Source organism: Esox lucius, chromosome 17 (genome assembly GCF_011004845.1).
Source record: "Esox lucius isolate fEsoLuc1 chromosome 17, fEsoLuc1.pri, whole genome shotgun sequence".
In the NCBI taxonomy this organism is placed as follows: Eukaryota; Metazoa; Chordata; class Actinopteri; order Esociformes; family Esocidae; genus Esox; species Esox lucius.
The window spans coordinates 15,636,147-15,653,858 of NC_047585.1; the positions used below are offsets into that span (position 1 = coordinate 15,636,147).

The following is a 17,712-nucleotide window of genomic DNA, read 5'->3' on the forward strand; positions in this document are numbered from 1 at the left end:
GTTAAAAATAACTTCATGTTTGAGTTTACCTCTAAGAGCCTCTCAATGTTTTCTAACCATGTTATTTTCACTAATCCACTGTTTTACAGATAGAAATTTATTATTACTATAGCCCTCAATGTCTTTGTGCTAGCTATGCTACCAGCTAAAACAAATGGAGTTAACCATTAGCATTCACTTTCTTTCAGAAATTGATAAATATTGGACTTCAGGGACTACATTGTGGGCCTGCTACGATAAATAAAACAGTGTCCTTCTATCCCTTATGGTCTGCATTGCATCTTTACCGTATCTACCAACCATTTCGCAGTGGTATGTAGTTTTCCAAGAAACAAATTAGATATTTTATATGTTGACATTTAGCAATCTAGAATTTTGAAAATAGTGGATTATTCAAAGTACCACAATATCAAGTGAGAAACGCAAACAGGAGTAACTAAACCTGTCACACTAGAGGATCATGATCTATTACCCAGATCAACCCCTGAATCATGACCCATTACCCAGATCAACCCCTGGATCATGATCCATTACCAAGATCAACCCGTGGATTATAATCCATTACTGAGATCAACCCCTGGGTCATGATCCATTATCCAGATCAAACCCTGAAGTCAACAGAGATTGTAATTATTAGTTATCATGTTTGTGATAATAAAGAAATGACCTATTGCTTCCTTAGATTAGCTAACAGTAATTTGTAATGTGATTCCTTTGTATTCTTAGTGTTTAATTAGGCTATCCATCTGAGTTCACAGGAAAGCGAAGACTAAGCGGATTGATGCTTTTTGCAAATTAAACTGCTCAGAAAAGATAGAAAGTAACAGTGCAATTGAAAATAAGAATTGTATTGAAAATGAAAACATTCTCTCAGGGAAGAAAACATTGACACATTTTTTGAGGTGAACAACAGCACCAGTTTTACGTTTGAAGAGTTTTTGAGTTTGCAGCTTTAGCTAAATAAGGACATACCTGATGATGACAAGATCAGGTAATAGTTATTTCAACAAGACAGGATTTTTGGGCAAACTATCCCTTTAACTATGACCAGACTATCACATTCAGGACCCAGGGCTCAGACCTCACATTTTACCATGGTACAGAGTGACACTGTTCAGCGCATTTCGTAAAAAGGCTAAGACAACATTTTGTAGGTTTAAAGCAAATTTCCTGCAATGTTGCACTTGTTCTCTGGAAAAAAATGTACTGTTTTATAATTCATGTAATGCTATCGCTCACACTGTCACACATGATTGTGGGAAAACTTTGCAGTTTGAAAGCAATTTCTAAGATATTCCAATTAACACATTATTCCATGAAGCAAACTGTTCACCTTTTTTTAAAAGCTTTTTTCTTGCAATTTTACATATTCTATTTTCATATGCCATCTGTCCCCAGACCCGCCCCCAGGACATGACACCTGCATGTCCATTGGGTAATATAGCCATGGTTTTAACACTTTACCATAACAATCATGGCAGCAATCTCAGCGATGAGGGACATAATTATTGGTAAGTTAATGTAAGAGTACCAATAATAAAAGACATGCAACTACAAAGAAAAGCTTGAATTGTCCATGGGGGAGTAAACATTTTGATTCTTAATTACACAGACACATAAACATAATTAAGTGCGTACCTTCATTTGATGACTCAATTAATCTAATAAATCTGCCATTTAAATAAATATCTCATGTAGATTGTTCTTGTTTGCCACTATTCTTATATGTAAAGTCCATACTTTCTGCATAAAATCTAGGAATAAAACACTCAGAAGCTTATTTGACAATCCAATACAAAAATGCATACAATTGTAAGGCAATGCAGCTGCGTTGAATACTCTAAATAGTTAGCTGTTGATTTCACATTCTCGAAAAGTGAAAGCTACACATAATATATCAATACTGTCATACTCTTTCAATTTCTAATGAGGTCATGACCCAAAGTTAGAGATAAGTAAAGGCATTCCACTTGAAAGTCATATAAAGTTACCCTTGAAAATACAAAATAAACATAACTGCACAGATCTTGATTGAAGCGGTGCTGAAATGGCCCTTTGAGTTAAGACCTGGGAAAAAAACACAAATAAACATCAGCAAACATTCCTCAAGCGATTCATTGTCATGACACTGAATATTTGTCGAAGGCCCTCTGGGAACATTCCTTCAGGAAAGAAAAGCCCCCCGATCATCCTGTGATTGGTGCGTGACAAATACAATGGTCTCTCACTGGACATCTTTGGTATCCTGATGGGACCGCTGCTGCTGCCATCGCCTCCGTCACTCAAGGCTTTGATCTCAATGAGGTAGTCCTCACCAGAGGGGACGTGCAGCTCCATGCTGGTCCTGTTGGTCTCCACGATGCTGATCTTCCCAAGCCAATTCTGACGGTACACCACCTGGAAATGGCAGAGGGAACATCTGTATCTGTTATCAACCACGCTAGTATTAAGCGATGCAGTAATTTGAAGTAAATAACGATGACTGCTTCATGGATAATGTCACATTGGAGTGTTATTGTTTTAGGGGAAAAAAAGAAATGGCAGACAGCCAAATATGTATTTTCTTTATTGCTTCGCAAGACAGTCTTCCCGAAATTGACTGTTATTTTTTGCTGGTCCTTTCCAGAGGATGACTTGAATTGCAAATGATAGCGTGAGGTCCTAGCGTGACCCCTGCGGCGTTCCATGGAGGCTGGAGTGTGAGTGTGGTGATTCTCCGGCACCCAGCTGCTTCTTTACCTTCTCTTTCATTGCTCTGCACCACATCAGACCAATCAATTACCCGAACACGCTCTGTTGAAAATTAATGCTTTAAAAGAAAGCAAGACCTTTTCTGAGTCATAACCCTCTGCTGAATGCTCCAGTTCAGACACAAAGGAGTTTTACTACAGAGCATCCCAAAAGATCAAAAGCAAGGAATCTTCACAAAATCTGTCTACAACCACCCACAATAACACATTTAGTGATTATCTATTTATTTGGTGCACATAAATATTTTCAGAAATGCCATACTTGATTTGACAAGAAAGTGGTGAAAGATAAAGGATAGGGCTTTTGCTGAAAGAGCATTAGGCCAGAATCGAACCCACGCTCTGGAGATTCATTAGAGCATAGACCACGGGATCACTGCAGGACACACAGTGTGTTTGAACATCAAAACGTTGCAGTTGCTTTGTTGCATTGTTAAATCTAACGTATTTAGTAAAAAACTAAAACAAACAAAAACACATCACAATGAAGAAAGAGGATTGTTTTCTGTCGTATCAACGGGAGCATACTTTAAACATTTTTTACGGCTGGACAATCAATATGTGACACTAAAAGTGATGATGTTTATATTTCCACTGTGATCAGGGAGTCATTTATATAAAAGACAGCTCCTGAGGTGAGGCAGTGAACTCCATTTGTTTCCTAGATTTCAAAGATTCTGCTATTCACTGACAACACTCACCTTGTATCCTGTCACCTCGGACTCATTGCCCATGGCCTTGACATGCTCCCAATTCAGAAAGATCTTGGAATTGGTCAAGTTCCACTCAATATTGCCTGGAGGTTGACTTGGTGCTGAAAGATATGCAAGTATATACCCACACAAGTTAATCACATACAATTCTGTCAAAAGTGGAAATGACTTTCTCTCTGTAACCATCTCCTTAATCATTACTGTTTGTGACAGACCCTCGCGACTAACAGGGAACAAAAGGAGAGCTGACTGCTTTGTGACAAAGTTAGTGGTTGAATAATTGCCTCTAACTCCGATAAGCTCATATGCATGCCTCATCTCCCTCCGTCGTCAGGATGAACAGCATCCTATCACCGATTTTCATGACTATTATTATTTTCTTAAAGGGACCCTTTTATCTCCGTTTGTAGGTTACAAAAAGTCCTCATCCATCTGTCAGTGTTGCAGTAAACATGCACTTAAGACTCACCCAGATGACTAGGTTTTGTCTCAGCAGTGCTGTTGACGTCGAGGATTCACAGAGGCTCTAAAGTCTTTGAGGTTTCCCTGCATAATGCCACATTCTACCACAACTCCATTAACGCAAACCTCTGCTGGATATGCAAGTTTCATGAAAGCGGACTTGAAATGAGAGAACGGCACGTTGTCCTGCGTCAGAGAACGACTCACGTGGTTTCTTGGTGGTGACGTTGACTGCCGGGCTAGAGGGTCCTGCTCCAGCGCTGTTCTGGGCCCTGACAGAGATCTGGTAAACGGTGCTGCCCTTGAGCCCTGAGAGAAGGGCAGTAGTGTCTCTGACCGTCACAGTCTCAGCATCGCTCTCCAGCATTCCTTCCTCCCAGTAAAGGACCTGGAAGCAAAGACACAAAGGTGAGTCCAGTCCTCCCAGCAGCATTAAAGACACTTCCAGCGCACTTGCTGTTGATTCAATCCTGGATCTGTTGACCAGAGGTCAGACAGGTTCACAGTTGCGGTGAAGCGACCTGGGCCTTGCCTTCTGCCAGCCGTGATTGGGCAATACTGTGGTAAATTGGTGGCATCCTTAGGGCTTTCTGCTGTGAGGGACAGGGTTTGTTGTGAATTAAGTTGATGTATGATGTTGACATTTGTGAGGGGTGATTGACAGAATTCCACTCAGGCAGGGTAATAGCCAGGGTAATAGCCAGGGAGACAGGAACAGCTGTGGGCAGACCTCTATTCTCCAGATTGTTAGAAAACAACTTAATTTCACATGCAGGTTTTTCTGTGTTCGAAACATTTTACCTTTTCGTTAACTGGAATTTCCCTCTTGCAAGCTGACCTATTGAAGTGTAAATAATCTTGAGCTTGGTTTTATCTTGAGTTTGGTTTCTTAACTACAAGCAAAGGTTTTGTATTCTACCTGGTAGTTAATTGCTGATTAGAGGGGTAGAATGAAAATCTGCATTTCTCATGGCCCCGAAGCCTGATATTGAGAAGCATCTTGTGCGTAATATATAGCAGTTTTGCACTTTATACCAGCATCATGACTTTTTGGGGATTATATTCATACCTCATATCCAATGACCTTCCCACTGCCGGCTGTCTGGAAAATGGGTTCCCAGTATACCTCAATTTCAGAGGCTGAAAGTGTCTGGGCCCACACTCGAGGCGGTGCTACAGATGGCTCTAAAACATGACAAGACAAACCAAGAAAATGGTAAAGAATGGTAAAGAATGGAGTCAAAATAACCCAACCCCTTAAATGTCATTGAAAACTCAAGAAACAGCGGAGTAACTAACCTTCCTCTGCAGAATACACTACAAACACCGGACTGAATGGGCCTTCTCCAATGCTGTTGTAGACCCCAACTTTCACTTCAAACTGTGATAGAGGTATGATGCTGTCATTTTTGAAGATGTATCTTGATGTATCAGGTGAAGCCAGGACAGCTTGTTTCCATGTGCTCGTACCAACTGACCGAAAAGCCACAACATATCCAAAATCCTCTCCATTCTGTAGCTCCTCTGGTATAGGCTATAAGAGAGACATTTTGACAGATTCATTGTCATCCCTTTCCATTGGATGGAAGTGTTAAATTCTGAACATCAAAATTCCAGAACATTAAAAAGATTATAAATGTATATCCAAAGGTATGCAAACTTCATAAAACATTTTGTGTGATAAGCCAAATCACTTTGAGATCCTTTCTGGGACACCAGGTTAGATTTATGCACATACATTTTTTTGTTTCATCTGCATCTGCCTTTTGATTTACATACAATGGGAGCCATTTGGCAGAAGCAAATAGCTAGTCAAAACAGCTCTCCTTTTACTTAAAACTGATTTAATTGAAGTTGCATCGCTGTATAGAATTCTGTCAAAACCCCATTCATGTCAAAAGAGTTATGTCGAAACAGTCCGTAACGATAAAGATGTCGTGGAATAAGTCTGTGACGATCAGTAAACTTACTTCCCATTGGATAACCAGCTCTCCCCTGCTGCCTCCTCCTCCACTGACATTAGCTGGTGCTACTTCAGGAACTGTGGGAACAGAAACAAGAACAGTTTCCAATGTAAAGGTGCACTTCTATAACTTTCGCTCAGCCTTGACATAACCGTGATATTGCCCCTAATCCCGATATGGTTCCCGAAACATACAAAGTGAAGGCTTGCTTTTATAAAATCTAATTACATTTGGGTTAAAACAGTCAGGAGAGCCTGTGTATTCGGCTTACTGTTACCACAGCGTGTTGCCTCCATGGGTGAGACACTGAAGAAGTACTTCTCCCTTGTGATTCAGTGAGCCAGGCGGAAGCACTCTGCTAACCCACTCAAAATAGACACTTTCAAGTCATTGCCTTATGGCTTGCGTGGGTATTTCACACAGTTCATGTTGATGCTGCTGACATAAATTAATAATGGCAGGATTTTCTAAGTGCTGGTGTACAAAGCATCTTAATGCTTAAAAGGGACGATGCCTGGCTGGTTTAAAATCGGACGGGAATGAGTTTCACTATCTGCATGGATAGATAGGCTGTCGTCTAAACGTGTGAATAAATTAAGCCTTCGTCTTTGAGGCCAATCATTAACAGCTGTCTCTACGTCAGTCAAATTGGAACAAAGATTGATCCCGTCTTCATTAAGCATAATTTGCGTGGCAAAACCGGGCACAAAAACCAACAGTCTGGCGTGAAAAGTGAATGCGGGTTCTGCGTAGTGAAAAACACTTGGGGGGGGGGGATGTGTGTGAACAGAACCCTCAATGCAAATTAAACTAATCAGACAGTTAAATTACATTTCCACTGTTGGGTTGATAGATTCAACGTGAGAGGAAAAAGAGGAATTAAAATGATGTACCTGCAGCTTTCATCCGAATCTGCTTGGATTGCATGCTGGGCTCTCCAACTCCCACATTGTTGATAGCCACCACCCTGAATTCATAATCCACCCAGGGGTTCAAATCTATCACCGTTGCATGCAACATCTGTCCAGGCACAGAATCAGGAACTAGGATTAAAGAATTTAGAATTTAAATACATAGTGATTCTCAACCACCACCAGCAACAACAAAAAAAACATTTTCAGTTGTATTCAGAGACTGCCTGTGATACAATTCAAATCTATATAACTTATCCAAGAAGCCCCCCCCCCCCCCCCCCCCCCCCCAAGATAAAGAATGTTTGATAAAAGGTTCACATCATCCCTAAAGCTGACAGTTCCCACAGTGGCCTGATAGCACAAAAACCTTCTCTGAACATAACGTGCTGTGGAAAACAATGCATGACACGCTACAGTAAAGTGCGGAAACAGTGGGTGGAAATGGGCTACCTGTCCTTACGGCTTGCCAGCCGATAGAGAGAGGGGTCCTGGCCTGAATTGTGTACGCGGTGACAGGGCTGTGGTTGTCTGGCCCAGACCCCCAGGAGAGCTGGGCTGTGGAGTCTGTGATCTCCCCCACAATCAGGCCCTCTGGGGCACCAGGAGGCCCTTACATAACCAGCAACACAAGGACATAACAGGGAGACAAGGACGACCAGTGTCAAAGAGCTTTATTGTGTCAGTTGAAGAAAAGAAGGGGGGGGGGGAAATCGGATGGCAAGGTTAGAGAAGTTTCATGCAAGGCAGACAAAAGAGAGAGACATTTAATATTTCACAGAGCAGAGCAAAAGATCTTGGAATTGATGAGTGGAAACACAAAAAAGGAGTCCAAAAGGAAGGAAAGTGGAAAAAGTAATGCATTGATTTTCAGATGCTCCTGTAGTCATTATTTAACACTGAATGAATGTCACCCATAACCATTTGGTGATGTAAAGAGAATGAATAGAGAGTGATAAATGTCTGAGGTTTTCTAATTCCTCTATAGACGAGTGCCTTGGCGTGTCAGTAATACAAAGGAGCATCTCAGGGAGGAAGTGCATACCTCTGACAATCAGGTCGGCCGCTGCGGAGACACTGTCCACCAGCGTGTGCACCATGCACACGTATTTCCCAGAATGCTTCAGTTGAATATTCCTAATCATTAGATCACCCGCTGATCCCTGATGAGAATAGAGCAGAATCACCTGTACCTCGCAACAGTGCGGTTATTTCAAAACACAGTCATTCAATTTCCTCTAGCTCTGTCCAGTTCCGTACCAACACATTTTGGAGCATTTTTCACAGCATGCATTAGCACCTTTAAACCAGCGGTACATTAAGGCAATGGCAGAAAGGTCCAAAAAGGCCCGGGCAACCTTCAACAGTAAGAATGAACTGCAGGTTGTAACGCTGGACTGACGCAGATTTTAACACTCCTCATGTAAAAAAAAACAAAAAAACAAGACAACTCCCTGGAGTTTAAGAGCTCTGCCAAATGCCCACAGTGAAAATGTCAGTGTTATACAGGCCATTTTAGGGCACAGTCATTGTGTACTCAACAGACCAGAGGATAAATCCTGTAATCAGACAGATTTGTGTGCCTTTGTTCACCAGAGTGTGTGGTGATTTTCCCATAAGATCAACAGGCTGGGGGTCTCCACAGGATTCAGCTGGCCAGGTCCCATTGTTAAATGCTCTAGTCTGATACTTAGGTGTACTCTCTAACGTACAAATTACGAAGCTCGCGAACAAATAATGTGTGCGGTATCCTGTACAGGCGAGGCAGTGGACACATACCCCGCCAATCATCTCAAAGTGCTCCTGTCTGCTGAAATCAATGAGTTTGCCGTTGAAGAACCACTTAAAGGTGGGATCCAGGGAGGAGTCGCGGGACACTTCACATGGAAGAACGATGCTCTGACCTACCGTGGCGTCCCCGCTGAGAGGTGGAACCGTTATCTTGGTGGGCTCTGTGACAAGGAGGAGAAAAAAAACAGCTACACACAGGATCATGCGGGTGTTATTGAACCCACACTACATGGCCTGAATTTGAATAGAAGCCTACTGTTGGACAATAAGGTCCTTTGGATGAGGCAGACACTGCCTCTCCAACTATCAATCTAATGAATTCCTCTTAAATGGCTACGCTGGGAAGTGTATTCTGCTCAATCCACTGAACATTTGGGGAGGGGGGGTGAAACACGTTTTATTGATATAGTCTTGAGACTGAATAATTCAACGAAATGTAATCATGGTGTCGAATTAACAAAAAATGAATATTCCATGTATTACCATCAGTTATTAAAACAGTCAAATGATGGTAAAAAACGCTACCACAGCTACTTTTAAATTAACATGCAATGTCTGACTTGGACGGAATAAAACATCTCTCTCCTTCTATAGATGCCAGGGATTTTCTCCCCTCCCATGTATGACCAATAACTCACAGCTGACAAAACCAAGGATGAGTTATGTTTCTGTCAAACCGGCGGGAACATAAAACAACTATATATTTCATTATCAATTTCATGCTTGGCTTAGTTTTTTTTTTTTTTTTTCTTCCTTCCTAAACACAGGTTTAAACAATCTGCTTAAAAGGTAGTGAAATCTGTGTCTGGAAAAGTACCTTTCACCACCAGAGTGCCAGTACTGCTTGATGTCCCAAATGGGTTCCGGGCCACACAGGTGTACCTCCCACCATCTGATTTAGTGATGTTGGTGATACGGAGCGTGCCATCCTTCAGGATGGTCCGTCTGACGGGAACGACAGGACAGACAACTGTTGTTATCGCCATCAGGAATGATTTGATAACGCGCCCTGAATTCGATAAAGATTATAAATACTATACTGCTGACTAGAGAATGTTGATAATCACAGAATTACACCGACACAGTGCCTTGGTTTCACGTAACATACCCCCTACATCCTTGTTGTCATTTGAATGACAACTATTTCATGAATAAAACGGAATTGTCTGCGAGACTGAATTTCTACAAGCACATTTGCACAGAGCAATTATCTTAGTTGAAGCAGAACAGATTTGCTGTAGGGTCGCCATGCTATTGACAGCACAAATATTAAATGCATATTTTAATAGGATACACAGCGGGACACTAGGGCCAATGAAGACAGGGGAAGGAGGAGAGAGCAGAACAATACAAAGAGATGACTCGCTCCAAATTGGAATCTTTACCTGCGGTCCTATCATTATGCAACATTTACAAAAGGTAATGAAAGCCGATACGACTACGGAGCCATTGCTCTCGTAGCTGGTTTTCTAGACTCAGTGAAAATCCAAGGAAACTCAGGCCACAACTGTTGAAAGGCACATGACTCAAATGCTAACAGGGGTGATTTAGAGCTGGGCATAATGGCCAAAAATCCATATCATGGTAAACTGATAGTGTAATCACATTAATGCTAAATGAAAGGATAGGTTAATGGGTTTCCAACATGAACGTGCGCCCGTTAGCGTTCCTATGTATGACACACCCACTTTGTTGAGATAAATGGTTAAGTCAATTGTGTGTATGCACAGGGTGGTGTGGTTTTGCCATCTAACCATCTTAAGTGACTATTAATATCAGTCAAATGTCCTCAAACGTTGGTACGTTGGCAGTCCGGTTTGTCGTCCCAGCTCTCTGGGACAATGTTTCTCTTCGTCACATTAGTAATGTTATACCATATAGCAGTGGGTTTTATTCGCGGTTCACCCTAATATACAAACACCAGAGGCCAAGAGGTGTCAAATGTTTGTACGTTAGTTTTCGAAAGGAACAATAGATGTAAACAATGTAAACGCATGCATAAATTGATACTGGCAACTAGCTATTGTGACCTTTCGGTTCAGCAAAACAAACACGAAATCTTTGAGCTGCGAGCTCAGAAATCAAACAATTTCACCGCAGCTCTTAAAAATAAATATGTATTCACTCCGGCTGAGCTGAGACCCAGAGAGCATGTCTGACACAGGGTGCTTTGCGCTGATTTATTGACAAAAATATCAAACATTGAGTGATGGAGGTGCGATGAGAACATGACCTGAGGGGCAATGAGCTGCAAAACAAATACAAATGTAAAGAACTATCTGCCTTAAGAAAGAAACGCCGTTCCACGTTGTGCATTTGCTATTCCCAGCCAGACGCAGGGCCTGTGTAATCACTTCTTTCTCCTTTTCACCATGACCGCCCAGTAGAATATGATAACTAATCAATCGCAATGCTCACATGTTGAACCAGGTCCGCTGAGTTACGGAAAGACTATGGAAATGTGGCAGCACATATTGATTCGGGCCACAGCCCTAAAGCAGGAGACAAAGCTGAATAACACGGCGGTATCACCCAGGCTGCTGTTCACACTCCATCTGACTCAACCACACCGTCGAAATTAAAGATGCAGACTTCGTGGGAGAACACGCCGGAACGTGAGAGGAGCGCATTAAAAAGCACGCAGCAGGTGAGACTATGCTCTCATTCCCCCACACCAAACCTCCGTCTCTTAACCAGACCCCTCCGTTCTCTCTCCGTCACACGAAACGAGTGCGAGCACAAATGCCAGTGTGTGGCCGCTGCCTGAGATTAGAGAGTAAATCATATCACGGGCTGACCCATAAGATGGACGGCAGTATCCTGGATTTAATAGTGTCCACAGCCATTGGTCCACAGCGAGCCTGTTGGCAGAGTCTTTCTCCCTTTCTCCCTCAGGCCAGCAGGACCTCATACAGTGTAGTAAGTCACCTCAGCTTAGCGGATCTGCAGCATCGCGGCCATGCGGCGCAGCCATCTCGTCCACAAGCCTTCTGGGGCTGTGACCACTGCCTCAAACGAACACGATAGGTTGCACGCGAATGTCATGGAAAAGCTGCATGATTTGCGGCGCACGTTTACCGCGAACGCTGATGCTGTACCTGCTTTTTTTTTTTTGTACGGTGGCTGAGTAGGCGACTAAGTATTTGATCACGAAGGCAAGAGGTCGGCAACTATATTTCAGCTAATGAAACATTTTCATTTTGAAATGAGTAGTAAATGTAAAACGGTACATGAAGTCACTGTATATATTACTACCTGTCTATTTTAACTGTATGTAATGCTATCAAGATTTTGGTCTTTTCAAGTATTGTGTTTTTGTTTATACATTTTTGACAGGTAAAAATGCATTTGCCAAAATTGCCATTCCCTGGGGGATTTTTTTTTCTGTTAACAAGTTTACGTCAAAAATAGGCTTTTGAAAAGAGTTGTTTGTCGGGATTGTATTGATGTTCTGAAGCTGACATGTTAGTGTTTCTGTTTTTACATGATTCTGGTCTGTTTTTAACTAAGTAAACTGTCAGACCTGTCCTCTTGCAGCTGCAACATACTGAACAAGGGTTTAGAGATGGCTGCCAAAATACCACTATTAGACACAGTCAGCATGGATATCCACAATCCACAACACAGTGGTTTATATTATTCAAGCCGGTTTTCCCTTCTCCTCACTCCACTTAGACAAAGCAATAGCTTTTCTTCTGCTCCTCATTATGCCTACTCTGGTTCAGTGGCAAGAAGCAGGTTGCCAGAATGTACAGTGATCCCCCCAAAACCATCCCTCTTCTACAGGTTTAATAATCGCGAGAAATCTGTAAATTACAGATTTCATAATGGTTAAGCCTATGGTGTTTCCCAGACGTTAGTGGCAAAACACTCTAGAACCAGACTGTTATCCCAAACAGACAAGTTCTAGCAATTCAAGCAGAAATAGCAGAGGGAGATGCGTTCTCTCTTCCATGTCATTGCAAACGGCAAGAACATCAGATCAACGGCAAAAAGAAATGGCACGTCATGGCACGGCAGGCCCGCTACAAGCAATAGAGCAAAAATATGGCCATAATAGGTTAGAATCCCATTGTGCATATCACAACCAGCGAGAAGAAATGGCCAGAAAGAGAAGAGTGCATTTGCCAAGATGTTCAAGGACAAGATAGTAAGGTAAAGAAAGGTATCCGTTTCACAGTTACCATTTAGTAATAAATACTGTAAATCTGTATCTTCCAAGAGCACTGGAAAAGTACAATGGAAAATAATAACAGCTATAACCTAACTTATTTATTGCATGCTATCATAGTCTAGGTTTCTGTAGCCAGAAAACTCAGGTGTAATTGACAAAAGTTTTAACATGACACTTTGAGGGATCGTTAACTTCACTAGAAATCCAGCTAAAGTGGTTTAAGCCACTACAGCATGCCAATGCACCCAGGTTTACATGCAAGGGTGTGTCAGTGCCGGTTTTAACTGGCCACTGCACACTGGCCTCAAATCGCTCCGGCCAGAGGGAGGTGAGAATCAGGTGAAGCGTTCCTTGTCTCATCACGCTCTAGCGACTCCCACCTGCAAACGAAAGCAAGCCGAAGCACATGCAAGCTAAAGTACAGCTATTAGTAGAGGGAGAATCTACTGCTCACAGATTCTGCTAACTTCCTGGTTGAGGGAGCAGTGAGAAAAGAAGCAGACAGCTTAGCGGGGTGTCTGTGGGAGGCCCATGTAGGGCGTCACTGCATTTCAACCGGGTCGTAAATACTAATTAGACTTACAAAAAGGGGGTTGTATTGGAAAAGTAATATAAACATAAGAAACAACTAAGATTGTTAGGACAACAAATGAATGCAATTGGTGAAAGTTAGCGTCTACTGTAAATGGCACTTCTGATTTCAACAGGACCTCCAGGATCTGGTGTTCAGTTTTTAAGAAAAACGGGAATGTCTTCAGGAAAGTATTACACTTATGGCCACTGCTGAATACTGGATTAACAGACCAAGGTCATCATGAACCTAACATTGCGTGCGTCATCCCTGAGTAAAGGGACATACAATGAGCATAAGGCAAGGTCTTTGACATCTCTATTGTACTTAAGGCAACAACAGAGCAACCTTCAGCGCGCTGCCGTCAGTGCTTTTCAAGAGAGATGTGAATAGTGTTGAGCCCCAGAGACCAGCACAGCCCCAGGAGAAGAACCACTCTACACGTGCCGTCAATGGCATGAGCAGTGATGCATACTGTTACTGGTGGTTCTGTACCTCTTGCTGTCCTTTAGAAACTCTCCGCCTCTCCGCCAGGAGATGGAGGCCTTAGGGGACGCGTGCGGACGGCACTCCATGATCACCTCCCCCCCCCTCTGGATCAGCATTGACTTCTTCACAGGACTCTTGGAGAAGTCAGGCGAAGAGGCTACGTGGAGCACAGAACAAACCCTGTCAAAACCCTTCTGTTCAATTTGATGAGGCATGGCTAGCTAGCGTTCAGATTTGTTAATCAGCTGTGTCAAACACGTCATGTTCAATTAAATAAATAACACTTTGTGGCTTTCTTTATCAAGTAATTACATAAATGCGGCCAAAACCCATGTCTTAGATTACATTCACTGTTAATGTTTCTGTTCTCTTTTAGAGTTTTTTCGACTGTTATTTCTACAACACAATGCGTCAGACTTCAGACTGTCACTGAGCTCAACTTTCCCAACAAGATAGAACACTCCAGACTAGTCCTCCAGAGACTCTAACCCTAACCCTCCAGAAACACTAACCCTAACCCTCCAGAGACTCTAACCCTAACCCTCCAGAGACTCTAACCCTAACCCTCCAGAGACTCTAACCCTAACCCTCCAGAGACTCTAACCCTAACCCTCCAGAGACTCTAACCCTAACCCTCCAGAGACACTAACCCTAACCCTCCAGAGACACTTACCTACAACCTTGAGTTCAGCACTGGCAAAAATGGCTCCATGTTCATTCTCCGCCATGCACTGGTACATTCCAGAGTCCAACTGGTTGATCCTGGATATGGCCAGGTGTCCTCCATCTACAAGTATTCTGTCCTGGTGGCAAATAATGGAAACTTTGAATAAATCATCAAAACTCAACATATATAAAGAATACATACAGACATACACACACGCCACATATACACTGAACAAAATTACAAACGCAACACTTTTGTTTTTGCCCCCATTTATCATGAGCTGAACGCAAAGATCTTATATTTTCTCTATGTACACAAAAGGCCTATTGCTCTCAAATATTGTTCATAAATCTGTCTAAATCTGTGTTAGTGAGCACTTTTCCTTTGCTGCGATAATCCATCCACATCACATGTGTGGCATATCAAGATGCTGATTAGACACCATGATTATTGCACAGGTGTGCATGGCCACAATAAAAGGCCAGATCTTTGAGTACAGCTCATGATAGATGGGGGCAAAATCAGAAGTGTTGCGTTTATAATTTTGTTCAATGTACATATATACACATACATACATATATACACGCACATATACATATATAGATATATAAGGTATACATTGATTCATGTAAAATGTAGGAAGATCACATGTTCATACAAATAAGAATATTTATTTATAGAGCACTTTTCGAAATCATGTTACAAAGTGCTTCACAATGCAAGGACACAGAAATACGCATAAAGCAAATAACAAGATAGTTGAAATCAGGAAATGCTCTCCTATAAAAGTGTATATTAAGAAGGAACTTAAAGGAATTCACTGACATTGGCAAACTGCCCAGTAGAAGTTAAATGTTTTCTTCATGTAGACGTACATGAGGAAGAAAAAGAATTGCCCTGTAATTTGTATGTGTTATCAGTATATAATTCCCACTGCAGATTGAATGACCTTTTCAGCAAACTTTGACTTTGAAATGAAAAACGGTCTTGATTTTAACTTTTTGATCTTAAATGAAAAAGGGTTATTATGATAGGTAAAATAACCGGTAATGGAATACCACAACAGCACATTATAAAAACTGATATTAGATGGTTCTTCACCCTGGAAGTTTTCTGTGGGCCAATAGAAACTGCAATCCATTGTTACATTTTCTTTAAACAGACATTAGCTAACTGAGCATGCTTTGTGTTTGTGGTTAAAATCACTTCTAAGTAACACTAAACCAAATCTAGAGTTGACTTTCAGCAATCTGCCAAACCAACCCTCTCACTAATAAAAAAAAACAGATTTTTAGCTAGTGGTGTCCTTTTTATAGAGCAGTTGGAACCATGGATTACCGTTTTCTTGGCCATGAACTTGTTTTATAATGAAGTTAGAAAAAAGTGAACTTTTATTATCAGTGCAGTTGTATCTAGTACTTCTCACCTCCAACACTAAGGGCTCCCCATTCTTCAGCCATCTATACACAGGCTTAGGCTTACCGCTAGCCCTGCACTCCCACTGCAGATTCGAATCAATGGCCATAGGAGCATCTTTCAGTGTCTGGACCCAGTGAAGTTGTTCAACATCTGGAGAATAATGAACACAATTCAGTGAAGAGATGTCAACAGCTATATGGACCGTTCCAAAACAGTCCTAAAGCAAAACTCTCCTAAACCTGTTCTAAAATGAATGACCCACACAACGGCTTTTTGGCAGAGCTGGAAGCTGCCCTAAGCTTGAGATGCCATTTGTATTTTTCTCTAAGGACCAAGTTGGCATAACAACGGATTAGCCACTTCAGAATGACTAAACAGGAAGGTTAATTGGTACAAATTAATTCCAGATTATCCTGTCTTCATAATGGCTTTCATAGCGAGCAAAAGGTTTGCAGGCCTGACTTATGAACACAATTTATCCATGATTTATGGACCATATATTTTAATTAGTCTTGCTTAGCTAAACGTTGACAAAATAGATAAATGAAGTCTATGTTTATTTATTATTAGTTACAGTTCATTTTAGGAATGTAAAGTTAAAAAACAATTATTGGTTTTATTTGTTTCAGTGTTTGATGTAGAAGCCACAAGCATGGGAAATTAAGTTATTTTTATACGTACAGTTAAATTCATTATCACTTACTACCAAAGCATACATACAACTATAAATCGGTAAACACTGTAAGGGATCATACTCTGGAATATGAGTTGTCCTTTGGCAACATTGCTTCCTCTGGAGTTCTCTGCCACACACTCATATACACCAGCATCCTCTGGCCTGAAATATGGTATTTCCAGGACACCGTTGGAATGGTTGATTTTGATCTTGCCAGGGAGGGGATTCCCGTCTGTTCTCCTCCATGTGATGGCAGGCACTGGGCTGGAGAGATCAGCCAGGAAAGGTCATCACAGCCACATGTTTTAAACTAACTTAGTATTCAGACATTAGCTGTCAGGCATGGATTAGTTGTCTGTACACTGCACAACCAACTGCTTAGGATCTGAATACGTAACTTAACACTACTCTGTTACAATTTATAATATTTATGAAAAAGCAGCACAGTGTTTATATTGTAAACACCAGAACAATTGTATTCACTGTAACACTTGTTTTAAAACACATGAACATGTTCTGCACAAAGCATTTATGTTCCAGACTCCCAACACTGGCTGCGGGTGTTGTTGTAACACTGGCTGCGGGTGTTGTTGTAACACTGGCTGCGGGTGTTGTTGTAACACTGGCTGCGGGTGTTGTTGTAACACTGGCTGCGGGTGTTGTTGTAACACTGGCTGCGGGTGTTGTTGTAACACTGGCTGCGGGTGTTGTTGTAACACTGGCTGCCGGTGTTGTTGTAACACTGGCTGCCGGTGTTGTTGTAACACTGGCTGCCGGTGTTGTTGTAACACTGGCTGCCGGTGTTTTGTAACACTGGCTGCGGGTATTGTTTTAACAGTGTTGGACGGTGATTCCCAACCAAGGGTACTAGGATGTCTGGGATCCTTGGGGAGAGTAATGGGATCATAGGCTTACTGCTAAAATCCCACATAAGGGGATACTTTACGGACACTCTGTTCAGGTTGAAATTCAGTCTGTGTTACGGTTACCCAAAAAGGACAGAAACCACCGGTGTAGGACGTAATGCTGTATTTGCATATTTCCCAACATGCCTTTTGTGTAAATTGAGTGATAACCACCCATGTCTGGTATTGTTAGTGACAGGGTCATGGTTGCTGCATTCCG

At 41.8% G+C, this 17,712-nt stretch overlaps 1 protein-coding gene across 6 annotated transcripts in view; it reads right to left on the reverse strand.

Moving 5' to 3' along the window:
• Positions 1-832: 832 nt before the first annotated feature.
• Positions 833-17,712, reverse strand: part of LOC105017382 (contactin-4) — a 105,089-nt gene continuing 88,209 nt past the window's right edge. For 4 of the 6 annotated variants that reach the window (XM_010881949.3, XM_020055176.2, XM_020055175.2 and 1 more), the window contains 16 exons: positions 16,667-16,851; positions 15,919-16,061; positions 14,499-14,628; positions 13,832-13,982; positions 9,409-9,536; positions 8,580-8,752; positions 7,846-7,963; positions 7,254-7,412; positions 6,783-6,932; positions 5,896-5,966; positions 5,225-5,459; positions 4,995-5,110; positions 4,133-4,313; positions 3,452-3,564; positions 2,229-2,397; positions 833-2,067 (listed from right to left, as the gene is read on the reverse strand). In XM_010881949.3, coding sequence (XP_010880251.2) covers positions 1,988-2,067; positions 2,229-2,397; positions 3,452-3,564; positions 4,133-4,313; positions 4,995-5,110; positions 5,225-5,459; positions 5,896-5,966; positions 6,783-6,932; positions 7,254-7,412; positions 7,846-7,963; positions 8,580-8,752; positions 9,409-9,536; positions 13,832-13,982; positions 14,499-14,628; positions 15,919-16,061; positions 16,667-16,851 — 2,302 coding nt within the window. In that variant the 3' untranslated portion in view covers positions 833-1,987. The other 2 variants (XM_010881950.3, XM_020055177.2) reach the window with 2 other exon arrangements.